Here is a 24,656-nt window from a genome sequence, read left to right as displayed (position 1 = left end):
GGCCATGCTTTCAGGGGCCCTTCTGCCTCTCCTCACGAGTGCGACCGAAGATAAGGCAGCATCCGTCCCCCTGCGCCCGGCCGTGAAGGGAGTCCCGCAGTGCGTCCGATCTCGGGGCCCTGGGCTCCCCTGCGAAGTTGGAAAGATGAGCAGCAACAGGCGAGTGCTTCCATAGAGACCCTTCCAGTATTAGCCTGCCTCATAATGCATCCTCCCGGTAGAGAAAAAGCTCTTCCCGAGCTCTGTCATTAGGTAATGTCAGTGGGCAAGAAAAAGCAGGTAATGAAAACTGGACACAAACGCAGAAAGTGAAACAAGATTATCCTTGTACGTTCCAGTAAGAATTACAGTAATTTAATACTGATGAAATTTACTTGATGTAACTGTTCCATTATTTCATTTTTGCTGTTTTACATTTGCTGAAAAACGTAAAATCAAAACTTTTCATACTATACCATTGCTATGACGTAACAGTGAGGAGTCTCCTTGCACCTCTGTGCCCACTGCACAAACAGAACATCAGCACCAGATCCAGGGCTCTCCAGAGCTAAGTCCCAGTAATGCTAGTTACACCACTGCCGTACTATGGAACCGAGAACCAGTAACCACTGGTTCAACTAAATGGGCATCAGAATCAGTATCAGCTTGGACCTCAGTCCTAGTTGTGGTCAGTTTAAAATTAGGAGCGTCTTTCTAAACTCAAAGCATGTTCAGACAACTGAATGTAAAACTAGCACTATGTTTTATAAAATGCTTAAAGGTGAGAGAACAGTTAGTTTATTTCCCCTTTAATTTCTTATCTACCCTTCACATCAATTCCTACTTTGATATCTTTTACTCTGGGTCCCAAACAGTTAATCATGGAAGCATCACCTCAGCTGTTACACACTTCTTTACCCCTTGGATAGGACAGTGGACGTATCTCAGAGTGAGTAGTGATGTCTGATGGCTGAGCTTAAAGTACCAGAAAGGAGTTTTCAGAGTATAAGGTGCCTGTAGCTCTTGGAGTCACAAGTTGATGAACTTGAAACTTTTAAGCAACTACCAGTACTCAGTCACTTATGAAAGTTTATCTCATCTTTTTGTCACTCAGAAAAATGACAAAGGAGGCAGCAAGTCTTGGAAATACTCCAGAGATCTCCTGGCATAGAAGCAGCAGGGTTCTTAGCTAGATGTTGGTGACTCCCCACTTGCTGTTTGTAGGTATGTTTCAAAGCTTGTCAGAGCCAGGTGAAGCAAAGATGCCCATAAAGTGTCATGGCCAAAGTGAAGGTGTGCTAAGCCAAATTCTGATTTTACTTCAGCTTTAAATTGACTTTGGTAATACTTCTCCTGGTTGATACTGTGCTATTTGGCAGTACAGCTGAGCTCACAAGGCAGAGTGTCACTATGACTGTGCCTGCCCTGCCAGAGCAGCCAGATGCCAGCATAGTACAATCCGAAGTGAATCCCGACAATCGGAATCAATAGGAAACAGTATGTGAATCACCGTTTAATGCACTCCAGGGTGAGTCATCCCAATTCAAACCAGCTTTCAGACCAGCACAATGTCAGTCAGCTCCTCACACAGTTCAGTGTGAGTCAGATCTCAGCACCGAGTACAACATGAAATGAGTCACCAACTAATACAGCGCCATGTGCCTGCAGTACCCGGTGCGAGTTGTCAGAGCTTCTGTGTGATATGAGTCACTTCATAGTACAGTAAAATGGGCTTTTTGGAGACCATTCATAATTAAGCACAATGCAACCAAGCCCTCAGTAGGAGATGATGGGAGTGAGCAGAGTAATCTGCTACATGCAGCAATTTCACTGCGTAGTAGAAAGGTTTGTAAAATATTAGGATGAATGATTTTTTTTTTTTTAAAGCAAGCTCCATAAAAATAACCAGAAGCAGATACTTCCTCTGACATCAGAGCCAGCCAAATCAGGGTTGAAGCCATGCTAAAACTCCCAACACTGGAGAAGCCTGGGGGTTTTTTTTGTTTGTTTTTGCTTCTGAGAGAGCTGATCAGGCAGTGTGACTGACATACATCCAATGAGGCTGACTCCAGCTGCCATAGAAGACAAGGAAAGGGATGCCAAGAGCCTGTGCTGTGCAGAGGAGAAGGACTTGACACTGATTTAACTTAATTGCAGTTTGCAATGACCTAGTTTGTGAAGGGACTTGGCCTGGGACAAAGTTATATCTATACTTATATTCATACTGTTCCACTGTCATAGCATCCGCATAATCAGCTGGACTGGAACAATAGGTTGCTTTTTCTGTGCAGCTGGTAAAGAATTCTCCCATGTCTTTCCCATATTACAGAAGAAATAATGACAGACAGTGACCCTGCTAACTACATGTTAGAATAATATTTTCAATGAAGTCTCTTGTGATAAAATCCAAAGGAAAGCAATTCTTTATCCAGAGGAGATACAGGGCATCTCTCTAAAGAAAAAAAAAAAAACAACAAGCCAAAAACAAAACCAAAAAACCCCCACCCCACAAAAATCTCACTGAAACCTCAAGTAACTAGGTTTCTTAACAAGAAAGTCAGATTTTACTCAGAGAACGACTTTAGTGCAGGAAGTTTTTTGCAGACAGTGGGCTGATGTAGTGGTCAACTGGGCAGCACTGAATGCCAAAGAAAAAGGAGAAGAGGTCTCAGCTATTGGTAGAAAAATGCCTCAGTTGGAGGTGACTAATCAAGGCACCATTACCTGTTACTATGTGGGTGTGATACACTTTCAGACATTCAGACATTCCCTTTGAAATGTAAAGTGATGTTTTAAGCTGGATAGATGAACTCGGCTCCTCTGAGCTGCTGCTTCTCTGGAAAAATAAATTAGGTGAAACAGGTAAAGGCACTCAATTTCTGGACATTTGACATAAAAGTATCCCAGAATTGTTAGTTAAACTCATAGAAGGATAACACTTTTGCAAGTTTATCCACTTAAGCGTTTGACAGACTTGGGCACAGCAATGACACAAAAAGCTAGTTTATTCCATGTGGTTGCCAGTCTCCTTTCTGCTAACCTCTGTCTTGCATTTACAAACTCTCAACCATCTCAGTCATCTCACCACAACGTGCCAAATCTCCAGTAATAGAAAATACTTTCGAAGAGCTCTTGCTCTCACCTTACTAAGTGGGCAATTCAACAACTACGCCTAAAGCATGTGCACATGTGTGGGTGAGTTCATTAACATATATTAGAATTCTTCTCTATCTAAAATAGCACAGTGCTTGATGCAGAAAGCCTGCTTGTCACATTTGTCAATGAAGAGGAAGCAGCATGAGCATCGAGTTTCCTGTTCATACTTCAGCTGACAATAAACTGCCACAGGCTTCAGTGGGAGTATGTTGCAGCCCCACATATATCTGAATTGTTAAAATATAGATTCAGAGATTTACTTGGAGCTTGGCCCCAGCTGCAAGTCTCTTATGACATTAGTAGATAAGGACAGAATCTCTTCTCTTCCAACTCACTGATCATCATTGCTGGGAGGATCCGAAGACAAAGCAGCAATTGTGAGAGTTACATAACCTTACCTAAAGCTCAGTGACACCAATAAGTGGTTTCCATTGCTTTAATGGAGTTTGGATCAGGCCTGAAGTATTTACTGAAAAACAATTGCACTATATGATCCACATCTGTGCAGTCACTCCAGGTGGCTGTCAGCTAGCGTTATAGCACAGGGCTTCTCAGGCTGTGGAGTTACTGTGAAAGCTTCATGTTGTGGCCATGCAAATCAGCCCTGAGGACAAGTTAAAAGCTTGCACACCTGCCTGATTGTAACATGTACAAGAAGGAAACATTATGTCTAAGTAATTATGTTTAAGTAATAGAATCTTTGCACTTTGAGCTGAGAAAATGTCATTGTGCTCTAGCATAAAATGTGGATAAAAGTATAAAGTTTTGACTACAATCTTCTGCTTATTCTTGTTTTTGGTTTTTGGTTTGTTTTTTTGTTTTTTTTTTTTTAATTTATCTGATTTATTTTTTTTTTTTTAAATTTGACATTAGTGGCTTAGATTTTAAATATTCCTTCTTTGGGAATGTTATGTTCTTGTAACCCACCTTTCTGCTGAGAGATTAGCAAATACTATAAATGTTACAACTAAGCCAGATATCATCTAAGGTGTTTTTAAACAGGGAAATAATTTTCACTTCTGACCTTTACACTCCCTTGTGTTTATAAGGTTACATACAGAAACGCTTCATAATCTGAATGTTAGATAGGCATGCTTTGGAATGGAAAAGGTATGACAGACATACTTATTTCACCACTTCAACACTACTCTTAAGGCATACAGTAGTTTTTCCACTACTGTCAAAAGTAGTGTTTCAGATGCTTTCTTAAATCCTTGGACTATTTTTTATTACTTATTAGCATTCAACAATATGAGCATCTACTTTTTTATATGATTCATAGATGCTACCTTGCTGGATAAGAAGCAAGAACATGTGCCATTAATTTTCCTCTATTTTTGTTTCATTGTTCTCCCATTCCCTGGGAGATACAGAAACTCTGAACCTAGGCATCTGCATAGATGCTACATTAGATTGACTTGGAACAGTGAACCAACTGGAGGCAAGCTGATCAATGCAACTACTCCCTGTCCTCATTTAAGGGTTTGACTTATTGGTGCTTTCCATGCAGAACGGGGACAGTTCTGTGGATTCCTCCAGGCAGGACCTGCTGTGCCTAGAGAAGTTTCTTAATGTTTCAAGGTGCTGATTAACATCTAGGGTAGAGACTCCGAGGCTACAAAATCAGTCCAATTCTGCATAGATTGCAAGTAGTCAGAGGAGACTTGCAAGTAGCCAGTCACTTGTATGTAGTCAGAAGAAACGTCTTGCAGATGCAGAAATGACCATGTAGGACAGATTTGTGTACACAATTCAGGTAGGTAGAAGATGTTTTGTATGTAGCTCAGGATAATCACTAGGGATGGACCATGTGTGTGCTGGAGCGGCCCCAAGGAGCATGAGGCAGCTGGATGTAACTGCACAGTGACTCATGAGTCAGAGTCTCATCTGCTCCAGCCAACACCACCACTACGAGGACCTTTGCAACTGAAACTCCTCTTGCCAACTGGACACTGACTGACTGTCCTGTTCAAGGACTTGATTCCTCACAGTGATGCAATATTAGCAAAATCACACTCCATTGACCACCCAAGAATCATCAGATTTAGCCCTTCCCTATCCATATGGACCAGAAAGTAATATTTTTTATATTAAATTATGGCTACCCAAGCCCTCAGCAAGCAGACATGGAGTCTCTCAAAGACAAGTCTTTGAGAGTGCTGTCATTACTTTGGGCAGTCAAACTGATAACTGAACACAGAGATAACATTTCATGTTATACCCAGCTTTTGGCTAAAACTGTACCCAGGGTGGGTTCAAACAGAGCATGAGATGGTAGAGGTTGAGGTCCTTTGGTTACAGGTATCTCACCTCATTCCATAAGGAGTCTAAAAGTACTTTTGGATTCCTTAGTAAACATGAATAAGATAGAGGTCTATCTCCAGTTTTCTAATCCTCTATGTTTTCTTCTCTAACCCATTTTCAAACAAGGCATGTAGCTGCTCCAGATGGTGGGGACAGAGAAGACAGATTCCAGGTCTCAAAGTGCAGGGAACATCCAGCACAGAGGGTTCTCATACAATTTGTTCATGCTCATAGCACCTTCTGAGCGGTCTGGAAATCTTAGAGGATAAAGGAGGTACAGGCTGTTTAGAGCAGTGAAATTTCCAGTTTGGTGTGAAGGAGATAACCTAGAGAGAGACAATATTTGATTGGCTTATTCTTTCTCAGTGAGGCAAATTTTAGATTATGGACCTCTCTTGTAGCACAGCAACCTAGTAAGGGAGTTAAAGGTAACAGGCAATTAAACACAAACAAGAGACCAGGGGGCATCCAAGGTTTAGGAATGCCAAGTGTATTAATGGACAAAATGTCACAAAATAGGTTGCTGAAACTGTCCATTCGGGCTCAGAGGTAAGTTCTGCTGCTAGACCTTCCTCACTTACCTTGAAGCAGCAATATAACCTTGCCTCAGTCCTAATGAGGGAAAGCACTAGAGCTCAGTGTGACTACTCAAGTGACTTAAAAACCCACAGAAAACCAAAGAATCAAAACCCAAACAAAAGCAGAGCAGTGATTTGAGTTTGAACCTGAGGGGTGTTGATGTTCCTGAACTTGCAAGGATCTCAAGAACAGCATCTCATAGGTCTGTATCTCTAACTATTTAAATAAATGTATTTAGGAATCTAAACATAATTAAACTACCTTAGAAGAAATAAAAATATCCACCTCTAAAATTTATTTTATAGTTGAAACAAGAGTTCTCTTAAAGAATAAATGCAAAATTCTTCAGAGAGAGCAGAAACAAAGAACAATAGTTCATGCACACTGATACACATCGACTCTCTGCATTCCCTTAGATAGAAAAAGTCACTTTCAGTGATTGTAACCAACTGTTTAAATGCATTCAGGAAGCAGAAGGAGGATTCTTTATTAAAAAAAAAAATCTGCAGATTTTGAAGAAAGGCATTTCAGATAATTCAGAACACCTCTGCTTACCACCATGTGGTGTTAAGTCCAACCCAAGATATAAAGTCGCTTTTCCCTGCAGCATAAATACGAGTACCAGATCAGATCCTCAGCTGGTATCTGGTATAAATTCCCTTGTCTTCACTGACCATAGAGAAGTGATACAATTTTTCAGCAGCTGAAAAATGTCAGTTTTCAGGCACATACATGAAATTAGCATTAATGCACACTATATGTAATTAGCATTAATACTTCAAAATTGAATGAATAAAAACTAGGATAGAATTTCCTCTCACCACAACAAGATCTTGGCGTTCCAAAGAATACATCCTCTTTGTTGATGGACATACTTATATTTGATTGGCAAGAGAAAGGAAACAGAAAATACTTAATACTGGTCAATAAAAAATCCATTTAAAACTAAATACCAATTGCATGGCAGGCAAACTGAAAACCTTAGAAAGAACATCTCCACCTTCGTTTTTATCTCCAGAGTGTCAGCTGACCAAATAAGCAACTGTCCTGGGAGGCTGCTGTGACAACAAGTTATATTTACCAATTGCCACTTTCAAAGTGCACACCTGCTAATAAGGTGATAGAAGAATATTTGCGCTCATGTTTACAAAAAATGGACTCAGGTAATTATTTCTTTTCTAACTGCATTATAAAATTTCTCTAGAAGGAGAAATTTGTTCAATCACAGGTTGTTTCCCCTTTCACTGCCATATTGACTAATAAACAGTCTCATGTCAGATTTGAGTGATCTACCTGACAGCACCAGGTGTAGGAAGATGGCTGTACACATTGCTTTCCTCACGAATGCACTCTTTTGTTCTACAGCCAAATAATTGCCTTGTACTCTCCCCCACCCTTGAATGCACTTAGTTTTATACACAATTCAGTTCTCAGGGCTCCTTGAGCTCCAAAGCTGATTGCTGCAACTAATGTTTTCCCTGCCCAGCTCCATACATGCATTTCTCTGCAACACTGTACTACTGGTTTAAATAAACAGAGATGGTTATTTAAGCATCACATTCAGGTTGTGGGAAGAGGTTTAGGCTACCTCTTAAACTCCTTATGAAATGCAGCAGCTGGCAAGAGGGGCACACCCATGTGCTTCTTCAGCTACTTCCCCACTCTACCATTTGTGGATCTGCCAAAGGTATTCTCAGACAGGATAAGGAAAGAAAAGTTTTTAGCTAAATGATAAGTATCAATATTTGTCATTCCTCTAGCAGCTTTAAGGTGAACTATTAGATCAAAATGCTGTTGACAATTCAGACTTCTCATTATTAAAACAACCTGATCAGCCACAATATCAGCCTAGAAAAAAAGGAAAGCCCTCTTGCAAAATTAGGAGTCACACTTTCATTCACTTTGATTACAGTTGGCAATCCTTGGCCTAGTACTGTGGGATAATAAACTTTAAGGGGTCACCAGTACCACATACTATAGCAGGAGGAGCTACAGGTGAATAATTCTTCAACTAATATATATCGCAAGTCTCATCACTGATGCAAAGAACACAGATACTAGATTTTCTAATTGGTTTTACACTTACTGCATGACCCAGTCAGACCACCCGATGTCCCAAATTAACAACTGTAAAATTATATGAATAGAAGACCTTTTTACTAGGAGGTCTAGAAAAACCCTCTCCTTTTTGTCCTGTGCACCTGAAGTCTACGGTGGTAAGAAAAAAATAACAACCTCAGTTCCCACAGATCCACAAGTCAGTCAAGCAATTGTTCAAACTGTTGCTCGTGTGGCTTGTACTATGAAGAAGTAAGACATTTTGTTAATTCCTACAAATAATATTCACTGGAGCAACTGACAAATCTACTAGCCATTCCTGCACACAGCAAAACTCACAACAGTAATTCAAGCAGTTGCCTGGCAAGGCTCATTATACAGCTATGGTGGTTTCACTGAGAAGTAGCAAAGCGTGATGGAAAACTTCCAATTCCCATAGTGACATTCTGGATATACTAGAAGTAGCAGAAAGACATCTATATACATTAAACAAGGTTTTTCTGTTTGTGTCTCACTCATGGCTCTGTCATTAACTCACTGCATCTCAGACAACTTGCTTCATCTCTATGACCTTTTTCCATACACCTTCCAAGATCATTATACTTCCCTGTGTACAGTCATACTCGGATAGCCTTAATACTTTTTAAGGTACTTTCCTTTGAAAATGAATCCTTAAATGACTTACATAAGCTGCTCCTTGCCTGGAATAGAGGCAAAGGCACAGACACTGAGTTTATGTAAGAGCAAAAGCAGCAGACAGGGAGCTGTATCACCATGCACAGCTGCAAAATTGCAGGATTTGGGCTTCACTGGTTTACCTTTTCCTTTTTTTTTTCTTAAATTACCTTTTTTTTTTCTTTTTTTTTCTAAAAAGCAAAGAAATCTAGAAAGCCAGTGTCATCATCATGGCTGGGCTTCGCGAACGAAGATTTGGGGAGGGCTCTACCCACGTTTGTTACAAGCGCGTTGGTGGCTGAAAAGGCCAATACAAGATAGACGTGTCTGGTTGCAAAAGGCACAGCAGAAAGACTCCTTAGGAGATATATTCTGCAAGACACGATTCTTTCTGCGTTGTCTTTTCTCCTCAAGGGTGATCCTGCGTGCGTTCTCAAAAGCATCAGCAGCGTTATAGATGGTGTGTGTCCAGACCTCCCAATTGGAGGCCAGAGTAGACCAGTTATGTTGATCAATATGGCCAAGGCTGAAAAATAGTTGTTGTTCGGGGAGTTCCTTGTAATTCTTCTCTTTGGGGCTCCTCTCTTGGCGGCAAGCTGTGGTGGCACAGTTCACATTAAAGCAAAGTCTTAGGGAGGCCGGTGGTCCGTTCATCTGGAAGACGTTGTCGCTAGCCCAACGCATCGTGTTCCGAGCAACGATGGCCTCAATACTTGTGATTGCTGCTTGTTCTAGAACAGATGTATTGGTCACATAATCTGACCAGTGAATATCCATAAATATAGATAAGAAAATCTGACATAACTTAGGCAAAGACTACATCTTACTGTGCATTCGGGCCTCATGTCTGGCATTACAAAAGTGTACAATACAACTGTACATTTGCAACAAGTCACGCTGCAAACATGAGGGTCAACTTTATTTTGTGATTCTGGTTAGAGGATGAAAAAGCCCCCACACTTGATGCAACATATCCGCTTCTCCCGGAGATTAATCACTCTTACATGGCCAACGGAGCTGGTCCATGTAGAAAGGTGTATATAGAGCAACATGCTTGATGACAGAGCCAGAGCTGCATTTGAGAAATAAAAAAGATAAAAGCAGGGAAGAATGAAGTTTAAAAAACTGAGATGGATCACTTACTCCTTGCTTGTTCTGTGAACCTGAACCAGCTTGACATGGTTTTGTCCTAAGGGTCTTAATACTATTTGAGCCAAAGGAGTTTCTACAACTCTGTAATAACCTGCACCACCGCTCAGCTCTCTTGCCATTGAGATTAGGTTGTGCCCAGGCTAACTTATTATTTATCTCTGAATGAAACACAGGGCAACAGAACATCGTAAGCTTCTACTGATCAGAAGTTCAATACATTTCCCAGTTCCCCTTTCTAAATTAACAACACAAACTCCTACAATTCTTCTGCACCAGTCATAGTTAGATGCGCTATGATTCAGAAGTGAAACAAAGCCATGATGATGTTGGGCAGTTTTTGTCATGCAGCTACTTACATATTCTTCCATGTCATTAAAGATGTCAAAGAAAATTCTGAAGAACCACCTAAAATGGTAACAATGGATCCAGAAAGATCTCTTGAATTAAGTCATGATGGAACGAGGCAGGGAGGAAGAGTGTATTCTTCCTATTTTCCCCATCCATACATTTCTCTTTGGGAAAAAGCAGACAACAGGAACAAAATTTTCTACTCAGATCACTATTAGTTCAATTGACATATGAATTAGAGATATGAATGAGTGACCTACCTACATAAAACATCTCAAAAGTAAGAGTGTATGGATTAGGCCATATAAACAGCACATCTGAATCCAAGTTACATTTTTCTAATCAATAATAATTGTTTACTGTTCAAAACCGCTTGAAATAGTGTTAGATATATTATTCTTCCAATAATGCTTTATTATACTATCACTTTCTAATTGAAATTGTGAAAAGGCTCTATTTTAAAAAGTATAGGTATCTGGAAGGAAATTAATACTAAAGAGTTTCATTCTATTCCTGTGAATCTGAAACTCTGAAGGAAAGAAATTTGAATCTACAAATTCATTCTGCATTTCACATTTATTCTTCCACATTTTGAAACAAGAAATGTTGGGGGGATGGGAAGCTATGTTTTTTTTGTGATTTTCTATTTCTGGTCATTTAGGTATTGCTTGTCAGTTAGGTCTACAGAGTTTCAAAATGGTTTATAATTTCTATCTGTATATGGGTTACAATTTCTATCTGTATTGTTGTTCTTGTATTTTATTCCTCCTGAAAAACAGGTGCATCTTCTGCTCACCATGTCATGTTTTTTTCTCTTGGGAGAGTAGGTGGTTCTCACAAATATAAAAACTGCTAAGCTCTATAAGACAGAAAGAAATTCAGCATTAAAAAAATCCAGTAGCCAAAGTGCAGCAAAATGTAATGCTGCACTCTGCTAAAATAACCTCCTTTCTTCTCCTGACACTTCTATCGAGTACATGACAACGTCTGTACATTTCCCCTCAAGTTACAACAACAGTATTTCCTAAACTTGGCTGAACATCTTAAAAAGGAAGGCAACTTTTAACCCCCCAGTATTCATTTCATTAGATTCAAGTCTGATACTAAATTATCAATTTAAAAAAGAACTCAAAATTGGTAGCAGCTAATTTTAATTCCCCTACAACCATTATGGCCTAAAAAGAAGGTTTAGCAACCTGAAACAAACCTACACACAAAAGCATCTCGTGACATAGGAGGATGACTAGTTATATTATGTATTCAAAAGTCAAATACAAATAAAATGAAGAAAGACATACTCATTTTTGTACAAGCTGGCATTTCATCTATAAAAGACATCTGTCACTTACATATGGCACAACCCTCAGCATAACAGGGAGAGCATTATTAAGTGCTGTAGAGCAAATATGAAGCTCAAAGATAGGTCAGAAAGGGACAGGGACTTTAAGGGAACTTCATTTCATCAACACCAATTCTCTGCATAATCTGCAAAATGCAGGCTCCAAAAAGGTTTCCTAGAACAGTGCAAAAAAACCAAACAGTGCATCCATCAAAAACTGTTTCACACTGTCTTCAGTTGGGGGTCAACCAAAATACTGTCATTATTATCATCTATTTGTGTGTTTTCTCCTATTATTCACATAAGCACTCGATTCCTTCTTGAGAAAAAAATGTTTTAAAAACTGTGGCAGTCAGACCTACAACGGACAAGTGAGCACTAGCGCTTCCCCCTTTGCTACAGTGGCAACCAGCAGGTTTGAGACATCCTCAATACTCAACAAAGACCAGATTTTCAGGAGAGCTCAGGTGTCTCACTCAAGTATCATTAAGTTTGTGCATTGGCTAATTGAGTGTAAGAAAAAGAGATAAAAGAAATAAAAAAAGAGGCCCTAACTCCCTCTATTCTTTACCATTTTCTTTAGGATTGGCCTCGAAGTCAAAACCTCAGGAAATACTTTTCAGCTCTTTGGCTTATATACCACTGTGCCAAGAGATCTTCAAGACCCCTCACTTGTATGTTTTGTTCTCTGCATCACCACTCCCTTCTCATTGTATTCCCACCCATGTGCAGAAATCATTAGCCCTTTGCCTTCCATCACAGCACTTAAATGAGTGAATCTTCCAGTGGATTCAACACTTAAGGGCTTCCATGGGGGAAAATCAGGTGTTCAGCTTTTCAGTTCCTTTGGAGCTGTGGCCTTCAGCACTTCTTGGTAAGACTTCTAAAGCAAACAAAAGGAAAAAAAAAAAGAGAGAGAGAGAGATTTCTTACTTCCCCACTCTTTTGCTGTCTTGCAGCCCATGGGATCAGAGAGGACGGAGATGCGCAAACGGCAGATGTCTACGACCCAGGACACCCCAAGTGCTGCACAGGCTCAGCTCAGCACGGGAAATCGAGGGTCCAATGCCTGCTGCTTTTGTTGGTGCTGTTGCTGCAGCTGCTCATGGTAACCCCTCTCCTTAAAACCTCTGGGGAACAGAATTGCAGGGAAGGAACACATATCTAGTATATGGGACAACATAAGCCAAACAAAACACCTGCGTAACTCTGCAAATCTGGGACTGGGAGAGATGACTGTGCACAACCTTCTACTTCAGTCTACTCTATCTTTGCCCTGCCATTGAAATAACAGATTCTTAAAAAAATAGTTGCAGAGTATCTCTGTTGTACTTTTGTTGTTAATACTGTGCAATGGAAGGTCTGTTTTGTGCAGGACTGGTTCTCCTCAGCATTGAGATTCACCAAGGCTTCCACAAAAAACTGAAAGCAATACCAGAATGTATCACAGCTTTAGATTTAGATTTGGGACTCAACAAGCAGCACTGAGGGTGTTAAATGGAGTTAGTAGAAGGTGGAAGAATTTGTAGGTCAGAAAATGAATAACCAGGTGCCCAGCACTGTTCTTTTTCCCCTGAAGGCAACCGGATCTGTTGTCATTAATTAGTTCTGCCAACTCACGGCACCTGCAACTCATTTGAAGATAATCCTTGGGATCAGAGACTTAAACATTGTGAGTACTTGCTGAAGATCAGGAGTTAAGCAGAAATAATTCTGAAGAACTCCCATTACAGGGTGTTAAGGAAAGAAATCTATCAGGTAATCAAAGCAAAAAAGGAGAAGGAATCACTTGATTCCTTAAATTAATGATGTGTTCACTTTCACTTTCTCACCAGCTCCTCTAGATCCAAGTGATTTCATTCAAAACTGCAGTAAATCTTTCCATACTCTATGTGTATCTGTTTAGGGGATGAGACCAGAACTTGCATTTAAATAAAGAAAAAGTCTTAAACAGCCATAGGAGTTCAACCAAAACACTGACAGCAAGCAGAGTGCGTTTTATAAACTCACTATCCACCTCAGAACAAGCAAACCTGGCACTGGGGGAAAGGGAAGAAGTCATAAACAGACTTAGAGCCCACACTAGGAATCTATTCCACCAATTTTCCAACAGCACCTCGTGGCAAATGCTTTGGAGAACACCATTAGAAGGCAAGGGAAGAGCAGGCTGATTGTTTCTTTGGTATTGGTACTCAGCTCAGTAGAAGACAAGACACCCAAAATTCTGCCCTCCCTAATTCAAACAGTGAATATTTTGCAAGGATAAAAGGTTGCTTGGACAGGTTTTTTGCAAAATGCCCAGTACTCTGGCTTTGATCCTAAAAAGCTTTTCAGCAGGTGCTTAGAGGTAAACTAAGGCAGAATTTAAAGAGCTATTAAGTACTGTGCCTGTGCTGGATCAGAGTTTGCTACCTTGCAGAATGACATCTATGTTAAAGCATCCCATACAAATTTCAGTGTCATCTCAACAGCTGTCCAGTGCAATTGCAAGTGGCTCAGTCCAGAGCTTCATTACACAAACATGTTTTTCCATAAAAGGAAAAAATAAGACATGTTTATCTAAGTCAGAGTAAAAAAAATTTGCATTTTACCTTTTAAATTGTTGATAAAGTGCTTTTTTTTGACATTTTACCTGATATTTTCCAGAATGCTCATTTTCTGTGCATGTCACTATTCAAACAATTCAAAGAAAGTAATTTACTCAATAGGGTGTGTGAAAGTACCCAAATTTCATGATGCTTAAAACTCCTATTTGTGTTTCGGAATCATCTGGGAAACCAATACAGGCTCCGAAACAGAGCAACTTGTTTTAGCTTTAAAATAATTCCTGATTTTTTTTTTTGAGAACAATTGTTTTCTAGTAGCAAGAAATGCAAAACAAACCGTAATTAAGCTATTTATATTCCCTATTCATAGACCCTTTCCTCAAAATAGCCCACGCACTTGGAACAGAAAAATTATGAATAAGAATAAAAATAACAGTCTACATGAGTCATGCAGCTGAGCTGCTGAACATCCAATATTCAGCATACTCTTAATAGTAGATTTAGAATGAAGTTAAATGAGTTTCTCAGCTGGATGCTCAGAGCCTATGTTCATTCCTACAGCCAAAACTCAAGCCTCCAGGCTGTTACTCTTCCAGATCCTGAGAGGATGTAGTGTTGCACTAGTCTCTTTATTGTTTACATTTCTAGGGAAAAAAACCTGCCTGTAAGTAATTTTCTGAAACATGGTGTGTTCTCTTAGGTAAGCTTTTGTTATTTCTTTTGTCTTTTTTCCCCTTTTGTGCATTATCCTATGAAGACTGTAATCCTTTCTATTGGATCTTGGTTCCCCTAAATCCAAAAATAGCTATGACAAGAATATCACTTCTTGTCTGTGTGTGAGGAGGAATACATAATATATCAGTTTATATATTCAAAAAAGGCCAGTAAAAAGGGTAGCAAATGCTTCAGACCTATATAACCCAAAAGAATAGAGAACTCGGTTTACTACTTACTTTTTTCTTTTTTTCTGGAAAGGTAAATTGAAATAGTTCATTGGTTTGAATGTATGGTTCAGATGTTGCTGAAAAAAACTGTTTGCAATATCTGCTCCCCAATAGGAAACCTTTCCTACCTCTTCAATGCATGGACTGCCCCGGCAAAGAAAAAAGCAGGTCTCTGCAAATCATGGACTAAGAGTAGGCAAAGCAGAAGGAGATACCTAGTAAACAGTAAGGCTGCAAAGAAGATTTAGCCAAGAGTTTAGAAGGCAAAAAGGGCAGAAAAATCAACCTGTTTAACATAAAATCTTATTAGAGATAAATGAGACTCTTAAGGATTAAGGTAACAAAATTTAGAACATCAGAATGGATGAAAGGTAAGATACAAATGAAGAAATTAAGTTTGATATTTATCAAATTATAACAACTGTGTTGCTTTATTTCAGCTGGAGAACCCATTTCATATAAATTACAGGGACCTTTTCTTCTTGACATATTTTAAGCAGCTTTACAGATTATATGCATGTCTGTGTGTATGCACATGCATTTCTCACTAAGTTATGAAGACCTAGATATACTGGAATGTAGTCTCCATTCCCTAAAAACAAAATGTATTTTCTCAAATCCAGTTTCAAATGAAAAAGAATCATTTACAACTACAAAAGAAATTTTTACAAACTCGAGCCATCTAAGCTAACATTTGATGAAAGCAGCACAATTTGACAGCTATCCTTCCATGGGACATTGCTAGTGATTGCAGCAATTTTTTTTTTTTGGTAATGCTACAAACAAGTGCTTCCAGTCAGACATATTCAAAACAATATTCAGCAATGATAGATCCACTCTGTGCTCCAGGCCTCATTCACATTCTGAAGCATATACTAGAACTTTCTTAAAGCTGCAATCAATTACCACACAATCTGGCTATATCTACATCTTAACTCTGAAAGATGCTTACCTTTCCAACATTACATATGAAAGTCTCTAGCTTACTTAAAACTTATATCCAGCTTCTGAACTCTGGCTTTCTTGTAACATGGTATTACCACTCCAAAACAGAGTCTTAGCCCTCATTGTGCCCTATGGATATAAAAAAAATAGCCAAGGAGGAAAAAAACCCCTAACTAAACAAATTCAAAAACACCTACCTTGAAATCTAACTCACATAAAACCAGTGCATCAAGTCTAACCTAAGTAAAAACAGTGCGTTGAGCATACAGAGTATAATAAGCATCAACGGAGAATAGATTTGATATATAATAAAGGGTAGGCACGTATACATATATATCCCATATGCATATATACTCGTGTATACACATATATAGGGAACTGGACTTGATGATTCTTATGGATCCCCTACAATTTGAGATATTCTATGGATCTATGATCCCTCTGTAGAAAGTCTATGTGATACAATATCAAACAGCATTCAGCTACATTCAAGTTTGCCAGGTTTATACAACTGTAAAATTAAGGTCAGACTTTAACTATGGCTAATGTGGCTGTCATTAGCTTCTGTCCTTTTAGCTTTTTTATTTTTTTTTTTTTAATATCTATGTTCAGCCTTTTTCTCTACAAAGTTGTCTAAAATTTTGTTTGCTACCTTGCAGCCTTACTGTTAGAAATCAAGATGAAGAGAGAGCAAGGACAACATCCCACGAACTACAAGCAGAGGGTATTCCAAACTGCGAGGAAAGGTATGGTCTTTATTAAGTGTTCTGTCAAGCTAAAATGAAACAAACCCAACAAACCACACTAAGTCATTTCAGTGAATTACCTGAAACATGAAAATAGCTATTATCTACTAGTCATCTGCTTTTTACCTCCAAAGGTCTGATCTATAATATTTTACCTTGTTTATACGCAGCATGTAACCACACGTAACTACTCTCATAACATGACAGATCAAAGCCAACACTGTAAACAGTCTCCCTTTTTTCTGAAATAATTTGAAAATACATCCTGTTCCCACCCAGCAACTATGTAATGAGGTTAACTAGCAGTGCTCAGCCTTACAAAAATAATAAATATAAAAAGGAGCTCAAGAGTTCCCAAGAGTTAAGCAACAGTCTTCAGAATTGCTCGAACAGGTAAAAGCAACTGCAAAATGGTAATATACAGGTGGGTACCTTTTATAGTGTTTGAATCATTGCTTCTTTATACGGATTTTCATTCAATTTTAAACAATTTTTAACAACAACAAGGATTATTAGGTACAAAAAAAATGCTTAGCTGTTGCAGGGGTACTTCTTTGTTGCAATTACTTAGAGCAGTAAACTGCAATTTCTGCATCAAAGCACTGGCAATCATCTGCATCAGAGCTTCTGATAAGCACACTTTCAAAAAATATCTTATAAATGTATTTACTAGAGTTTGCACTTGAATAGTTCCAGTGAGGAATCAGAGCCCCAAGAACCTTATGATTTTGTTCCATTGTGATGGCACATACCTCCTCCCAATTACAAAAAGCTTGAGTAACAATCACTTATTTCTCTCTTCTTGTGCTCTTCTTCCTCCTCAAGCCCTGCTCCTACTCTTGAAGAAGTAAATGCCTGGGCTCAGTCATTTGACAAGTTGATGCTTACACCAGCTGGCAGAAATGCTTTTCGTGAATTTCTACGAACAGAATTCAGCGAGGAAAACATGCTTTTCTGGATGGCCTGTGAGGAACTAAAGCAAGAATCCAACAAAAGTGTCATTGAAGAAAAAGCAAGACTAATTTATGAAGACTATATTTCTATCCTTTCTCCAAAAGAGGTATATTACTTTTCCTAATACATTCTTTGATGTTGCTTTGCACAGAAGTTCTAACTTGTTTAAGGCTACACCAGTACTCAGGGAGAACTTTTTTCACATCCCCCAAGTCCACTTCAATCAAGCAGAGATTTAGGGGAAGGAGGCACCCATCACTGAGGTGTTATCCTTGCTAAACCTAAATTTCGTCTGTTGGACAAAGTTTCTTTTCTTGTTGCACTAGGAAGGTGGTGCACACATCTCTCCAAAAGCACATTAACCACAAAGAAAGTGTTATTCGCAAATCGCTCGAAGAGCAGCTGACAAAACATGCCATAGAACAAACACAACAACTTCCTGAAAATTTTTAAAACTACTTGTCACTTCGCTGTTAGCAAATATGTCAAGCTTAAAAGACACCTCTGTTCAGTTTGAACTGCCAAGCAGGCTGGAATTTTAAATCTTTCAATATCCTTGCAAAACTGCAACTTAATTGTTGTGGTGCAAGCTATACTTACGTACTTATAAAAATACTGGTTAAACCTAATCAGTCTATTCTCATAATACTAAAGTCTTTCTATAGACACTACAGCCTTGTAGAAAGAAAAAATTACATTACTTGCATGTTGTATGGAATTATTATATAACCATACCTGTGGTTCACATCAATTCACCCTGCTTTTTAACAGGAATTTGATTAAGCAACAGCTTCCCAGGTCACATTTTCCGACTGCGTCATACTGCTTACTCCAAATTCAGTCTCTTTACAACAGCACTAACTCTCCAGGAAATGAACCATCACAAAAAATTACAAATCCTCTCTACCACCGAGCAGGAAGTTGGTCTGGAAATAACCCACCGGTCTCTAAGACTGCAGTAATAATAGGATTGCAGGCAGCCTTGTTCAAGTAAGGTACCTCAGTGAAGACATTTCTGTATCCATAGTCAAGATATTACTACTTCCAAATTTTAACACATTCAATTTTGCCTAAGTATATTTATCAGTCTTTACACTCTTGGAAGACATCAGCTGAAATGGTTAAAAAAGATCGCTTTTTCAACCTATGAAAGAAACCTAAAACCCCATCTGTACTATTCACCACTATTATTTACATGACTTTCTATTTTAATACACAGGTCAGCCTGGACTCCAGAGTAAGAGAAGTGATTAACCGAAATATGCTGGAACCCTCACAACACACCTTTGATGACGCACAGCTTCAAATCTATACCTTAATGCACAGAGACTCTTACCCACGGTTTATGAACTCTGCTATTTATAAGGACTTGCTTCGGTCCTTATCTGAAAAACCCGCTGAAGCATAGAATTTATTCTTAAATGTATTTGTTTTAAAACAAATGGAACTCTGGGCTACACAAATCCACAGGGAATTTAGAATTAATCAGATATCCACCTGAAAATAACTCAGGCAAGTTTTACTACAGACTGAATTATTTAAATCCGCACTGACAGGCTCTGTCACAATCAGCTAAATATGGTTTCTGATCAAATTCAGTGTTATTTTCCAAAAGGGAATGAACACAATGAAGAGAAAATGTTGTTCAAAAATGCAGTATTTTTTCAAACACAGCACACAACTTGGAAGCAAAATTGTTACAATGTGTGTCTGAGGTACAAACGCCAACTGAGCATGAAAACTAAAATTAATTTTTAGTGCAGAGTTAGAATTGTCTTGAAAACCAAATCAGTTGCCCCATCCACACTGTGACCCAAGTTAAAAATATTACTGTCGATACTGTGGTACTTACTCCAGGCAATGCCATCATACCTGGCATAGGTACACTCTACTTGTTTTGGTATAAATAATATGTACATGGTGTGCTAACGGAACTCAGCACAGCAATCTCAAGTTTACAAAAGTTGCTGGTTGAAATAATGCTGCCTATATAAAAAAAAAAAAATCTTTTGCTGAAAAGTTATTATTTTACTACTAAAATCTGCTGAAAGCATTAAGTTCTTATTGTTGATGTTTATAAAGTTAAATTATTTACTTCAGAGGAAGACGTGTCTGGGCATTCCAATTCCAAAATAAAGCACAAGAATTGTCACATATTCTTCTTTTCCCTCAGTAGGTATATGTAAAATCCTTCACTACTCACTCCCAAGAGGATGGCAGTATCAGCCATCTTGGTTTTGTACATATTAAACTCCCCCATTACCTGACAGATCTTGTAAGGTTTCTATTACAGACACACACACAATTTAATTAATAAAAGCAGGAAGCTTGAACTATTGTGTTCTGACACAGCACTATTTCAGACTGTCTGACAGCACCAGCTCTATCCAGTAATAAACCATGTTCATTTACTAGTATCCCCAAAGCATCACACTTGATTTCTTGTTATATCTCTAAACCATTAATCACAGGAAATACCAGGAAGAGAGTAAGTTGAATCCACATAATCTATGTGTACGTCTGTAATTCTAATATCTTCTTTCTTTTAAACTACAAGATTCACTACAATTCCACTATATTAAACTCTGGAGTTTATAGTGGATTTCCATTGAATTGTATTTTTTCCTGCCTATTTATTTAAATGAACCAAATGGCACATATAGTTATGAAATTATACATGGGAAACAAAATGAAAAAAAAATACCCCTAGAAAAGGAGAACCAGACAGGCATATTTCAATGATGTGTACTGTAGCCTTTCCAAAACCTACTCTTTGCCTAATTCCAGCACTACGGGAAGTACAAAATGGGGACTTTCTCTAAAAAAAGGAAATGGGAATAACACAATAGAACTTGAGAGATCAATTTAATTGTTTCCTCAATACCCTTGGCAGGAGACATATTCTCCTCTTACTGCATCTGCATTATTAAACAAATTAATGATATTTCATTACATAGCACCACAGGAGAAGACCCAATACATGGTAAGTTAACAATACTATGGACCGGTTCAAGGCCAGGTTGGATGAGGCACTGAGCAACCTGGATTAGTGGGAGGTATCCCTGACTATGGCAGGGGGTTGGTACTGGGTTAAGTTCCATTACCACCCAAATCAGTCTATTAATCCATGACCAGTTTTCATCATCTCCTTCCAACAATATAACACTATTTAATATGTCAGCACAAAAAAGTAAACAAAAAAACCCCTAGAGAGAGCAAATCAAAGTGTTTTTGCCCTCTGTAGCACAACGCTGGATGACTAAGCTAAGAGGAAATCCTTCCATATATAGCAACTCAAGACACAATTCAGTTAATGTTTGCCACTGCTTAACCTATCAACACTGGTTATCTCGGCTGAATTTCTATTAAACACACCCAAAGTACTATCAATACAATTTCATTTTACATGAAGTATTACATGATAAGTAGTAACTTCAATAAAACAAACTAGATCTCTTCATAAGGCAGCATTCATGGGGAGCTTACACTTGAACTGACAATGCTGTACTTCTTTTAATCAGGGCGGGTAAGAGTGCTTTAAACTCTTAAGCTGACAAATTAAGTTTAACTAGGTCAAATTAAGCTTGTTGGAAAGATCATATGTCTAGATGACAAAAACTTCAAAGCATGTCATCTCATGAAATGGAGGATTTAATGTCTTTTAAGTTATTTCTCTTCCCCGCAAAGATACTTCATTAAAAGCTGAAAGACAGACCAAACACTCACTTCATATCAAACAATAAATTCTATTATTCTGCAAGAAAAAGAAATAAAAAAAATGCAATGAAATCAGAGGAGAGAGAAACCTATAATGGTTTGGGCAGTTTTATGGTTAAAATTAAATTATTAAAATAAGAAAGTAGTAATTTCTAAGCTTACTTTTCATGTGCCACAACTTCTAAGCAATTAAAATTCTCCAGACAATTTTCATTTTACTTCTGCATTACAATATGTTGACATTTGCAATGTGTTTTTCCTGAAATATCTTAACAAATTTTAATGCTGTGTTTTAGGCTTAAGCTTGCACCTGACACCAGTGGCAGAATGCAGATTCCTAGATATCCTGAGAGTATTTCCTAAAAACCCAAACAACCCACTCCCCTAAATACCTTGCTATTTTGAAGCTGGTTAATGCTGGATTTAATTGAAGTAAGTCATGGAGGTGGGAGAAGGAGGGGGAAGAGAAAAACAAAAAACCCATCCACAGAAGACAGGTTTTTAACTACATTTCATGCCTACATACTTGCTCATGATGCACGAAGTTCTCAGGGCAAAAGCGAGGTGCACTGAAAAGGAGAAGTTACCATAGACAAGCTGTTACATGAACAGCAGGAGAAAATAATCATATTGACATATTATTTATAATTAATCAAGAAATTATCACACAATCAATTTATCCTATCTTGAAAATGAGCACGCTTGGTTTGCCTTGGCATTTATCTAACTGCAGGATGTCATTAAGCTCTAACAACTTTCCAGTCCACTGGCATTCTTCCTTCAATGTCTGCACATCATAAAGCAGTAACTCCCACAGAACATGCATACTGTTAAAGATTGCTCTTTTTCACTAGCCTGCTAAGCACTATTAAAATTGCATGGGCTTCTTCAGCCAACATATTGTGCTTTACAGTGACCTTTAAATTCCAAAGTCATTAGTACAATATAAACGAAGGAAAAAAACCCATGTATGTAGGTGCTCTGAAGGGCTTTACTATATAAAAGTTAAGATTAAAATTTATCACACAAGCATCATGTACTTATGCAGTTTCTTATTACAAAGCATATCTGAAAAAAAAGAAAGTGATGAGAAAGACTCTCACAATGTGAAGTAAATTTTTAACAACTTTGCTCTAAGCAGTACTTAGGAGCATGTGTGTTCTGCCATAAAAGGTATGAGTATTGTTTCAATGACACTAATGAAAGATTTCCTATACTAATGTTGTAACTAAATTAATCCCAAACCTTTTAAAACAGTAAAACAATTCAAGATTAGTGATGATCTATCGAAACAGAAGTCAATATACAGCTGTAAGAAATTGTACTTACAGGAGTGAAACTCCTCAGGTTGTTTATACGACTGACTATTATTTCAAGATCTATTTCCAAAGGCATGTGCTTGAAAGGTAATATAACCACATTTTGCAGAACAAAGACTTCATGTTTATGATTTTCAGTTTTGCCCAGGCTAGTCTGGGTTGCAAGTTTCGATTTAAAATTCACGTATGTGACCATAAAGTGGAATCCTGCACTCTGGATAAAAAATAGGTACTTCCTTTGCAATGCCTGGAAAGTGCAATAGGGCTGCAGTGTGGGATTCACAAAAGCCAAGATGACTGGGCAGATATTTACCTTCTACTTAGTGGTAGTCAAAAAGAACTATTCAGTACAAGGTATTTTAAAACCCATACTTTCTCCTGAACGAGATAACAGAATATATAAGGAAATGTCTTATATACGAGGAAATGTCTTGTAATGAGGGATACAGAAGTTGTGTTTTCTGAGCAGAATCCTCTAGCCTTGCTTACAGAAGAAAGATTGGAACAACACACACACACACTTTAAAAGCAATGTGGCCCCCTCTTTCTCTCTACTAGATTAGTGTAAAAACCAGCTTAAATTATAGGTTAACTGTTTCATCTGAGAGAAATCAGGTGTCGATAAAGATAATAACAAACCTGCTATTCTCAGGGGGGAGAGATTCATCATCAGTTCTGCCAGTATGTTTTCACTGCATAAAATATCTGAATGTACTGGGTCAGTCATGGCACAACTGCAGCTCAGCAGACAAGCCAGCCAGCTGGATAAAAGAGACAGCCCTAATCCCATCTCTGCATCCTTCTCCTATACATCCTTCAGACTTTGCACCCTCTCTGATAGAGAAAGGCAACTTCAGACAGCTGGGAAAACTGCTGAACAGAGGTGCATCCAAAGCTCATTTTTAGAGAGTTTTAATTTTGGATTTAGGTAATCAAAACAAAGCATGAATAGAATACATGTATTGTTGGATTTAGTTCTTAGAATTCGTCTTCTGCTGGGCAAAAGAAACTGTTCTTTTTACCTTGGGGACAGAAGAGGGAAGGGTGAAGGCTGCTGCTCAGCCATAAACTAAAATGTGGTTTCATGTAATGTTATTTCAACTCCTACTTGGACACATCTACATCACAGAAAGCACTACCATAGTTTTAGTTGTTTTAATAAAGTCCAGATATGACTTGGTGAGTACAGAAAGACAATTATTGTATTTTCTCAAAAGATAATTTTTGTAAGTGTCACAATCAGGCATAAAGATTAAAGGACACGTAGTGTGAGGAAGGTTATGCAAACCAACTTGTGCCTGCCCTGTGGATTTGTGCTGTGAATGGCTGTGAAAATTCAGGTCTACTTGGCATCCAATTTACAATCATTTTTAACACGATTTTTTGGACTTGTTCCTTTAGAAAGGTCCCCAAACAAAGCACTCTAACTGATAGTAAATGTCTGTCATATAGTTTGTAGTCTTTAACAACTTTAAAAAAAAAAAAAGGGCAATTGTGCATCTTTAAGTAACTCTTAGGAAGTATCCTGCCAAAGGACCTACACATAGCCTTAAAAACAAACTCATGCTCTTAGTAGAAAAAAATGTTTTCTGATGGGTGTTAATATAAGTTGAGCTAAAATGTTTATATATAAAAAGCTATGCAAGAAACTTTAAATGCTGAGCAATGTTCTGGCTGGAAAAAGGTTTATAACAAAACTTTTTCTATTTTAATCGTTTTTCCCCTCAGCAGAAAAGTCATGTTTCCTTCCTTGCACAAGTTGACTGGAAAAGCTTGCTCTATAAAGTATTTGCCAAACAGCTCTTGTCTGACAAAGCTCAAGTATCACCATACTATTTCCAACTCATTCCTTACAACTGCCACCGTCACACAAAAAACATTCAACATAGAGAATC

The 24,656-nt window shown here is 38.2% G+C and overlaps 1 protein-coding gene across 1 annotated transcript; it reads left to right on the top strand.

Annotated features, from left to right (window-relative positions):
- The first annotated feature begins 12,549 nt into the window (after window positions 1–12,549).
- Window positions 12,550–20,204, top strand: RGS20 (regulator of G protein signaling 20). The gene is made up of 4 exons (XM_018080251.2): window positions 12,550–12,698; window positions 16,685–16,771; window positions 17,597–17,831; window positions 18,945–20,204. The coding sequence occupies exons 1-4, from the start codon at window positions 12,553–12,555 to the stop codon at window positions 19,131–19,133; spliced, it is 657 nt and encodes a 218-aa protein (XP_017935740.1). The 5' UTR covers window positions 12,550–12,552; the 3' UTR covers window positions 19,134–20,204.
- The last annotated feature ends 4,452 nt before the right edge of the window (window positions 20,205–24,656 follow it).

Source organism: Manacus vitellinus, unplaced genomic scaffold, assembly GCF_001715985.3.
Source record: "Manacus vitellinus isolate BGI_N305 unplaced genomic scaffold, ASM171598v3 scaffold_1_pilon, whole genome shotgun sequence".
Taxonomy (NCBI): domain Eukaryota; kingdom Metazoa; phylum Chordata; class Aves; order Passeriformes; family Pipridae; genus Manacus; species Manacus vitellinus.
Note: the sequence above shows the minus strand (reverse complement) of the source record. Positions and strands in the feature narration are given on the sequence as shown.

Bases quoted from the DNA above. Each gene is read 5' to 3' on its own strand.
- RGS20 (XM_018080251.2), top strand. From the start codon at position 12,553: ATGGGATCAGAGAGGACGGAGATGCGCAAACGGCAGATGTCTACGACC. The intron at 12,699-16,684 runs GTAACCCCTCTC...GCTACCTTGCAG, and splicing joins TGTTGCTGCAGCTGCTCATG to CCTTACTGTTAGAAATCAAG. The intron at 17,832-18,944 runs GTATATTACTTT...TTTAATACACAG, and splicing joins CTATCCTTTCTCCAAAAGAG to GTCAGCCTGGACTCCAGAGT.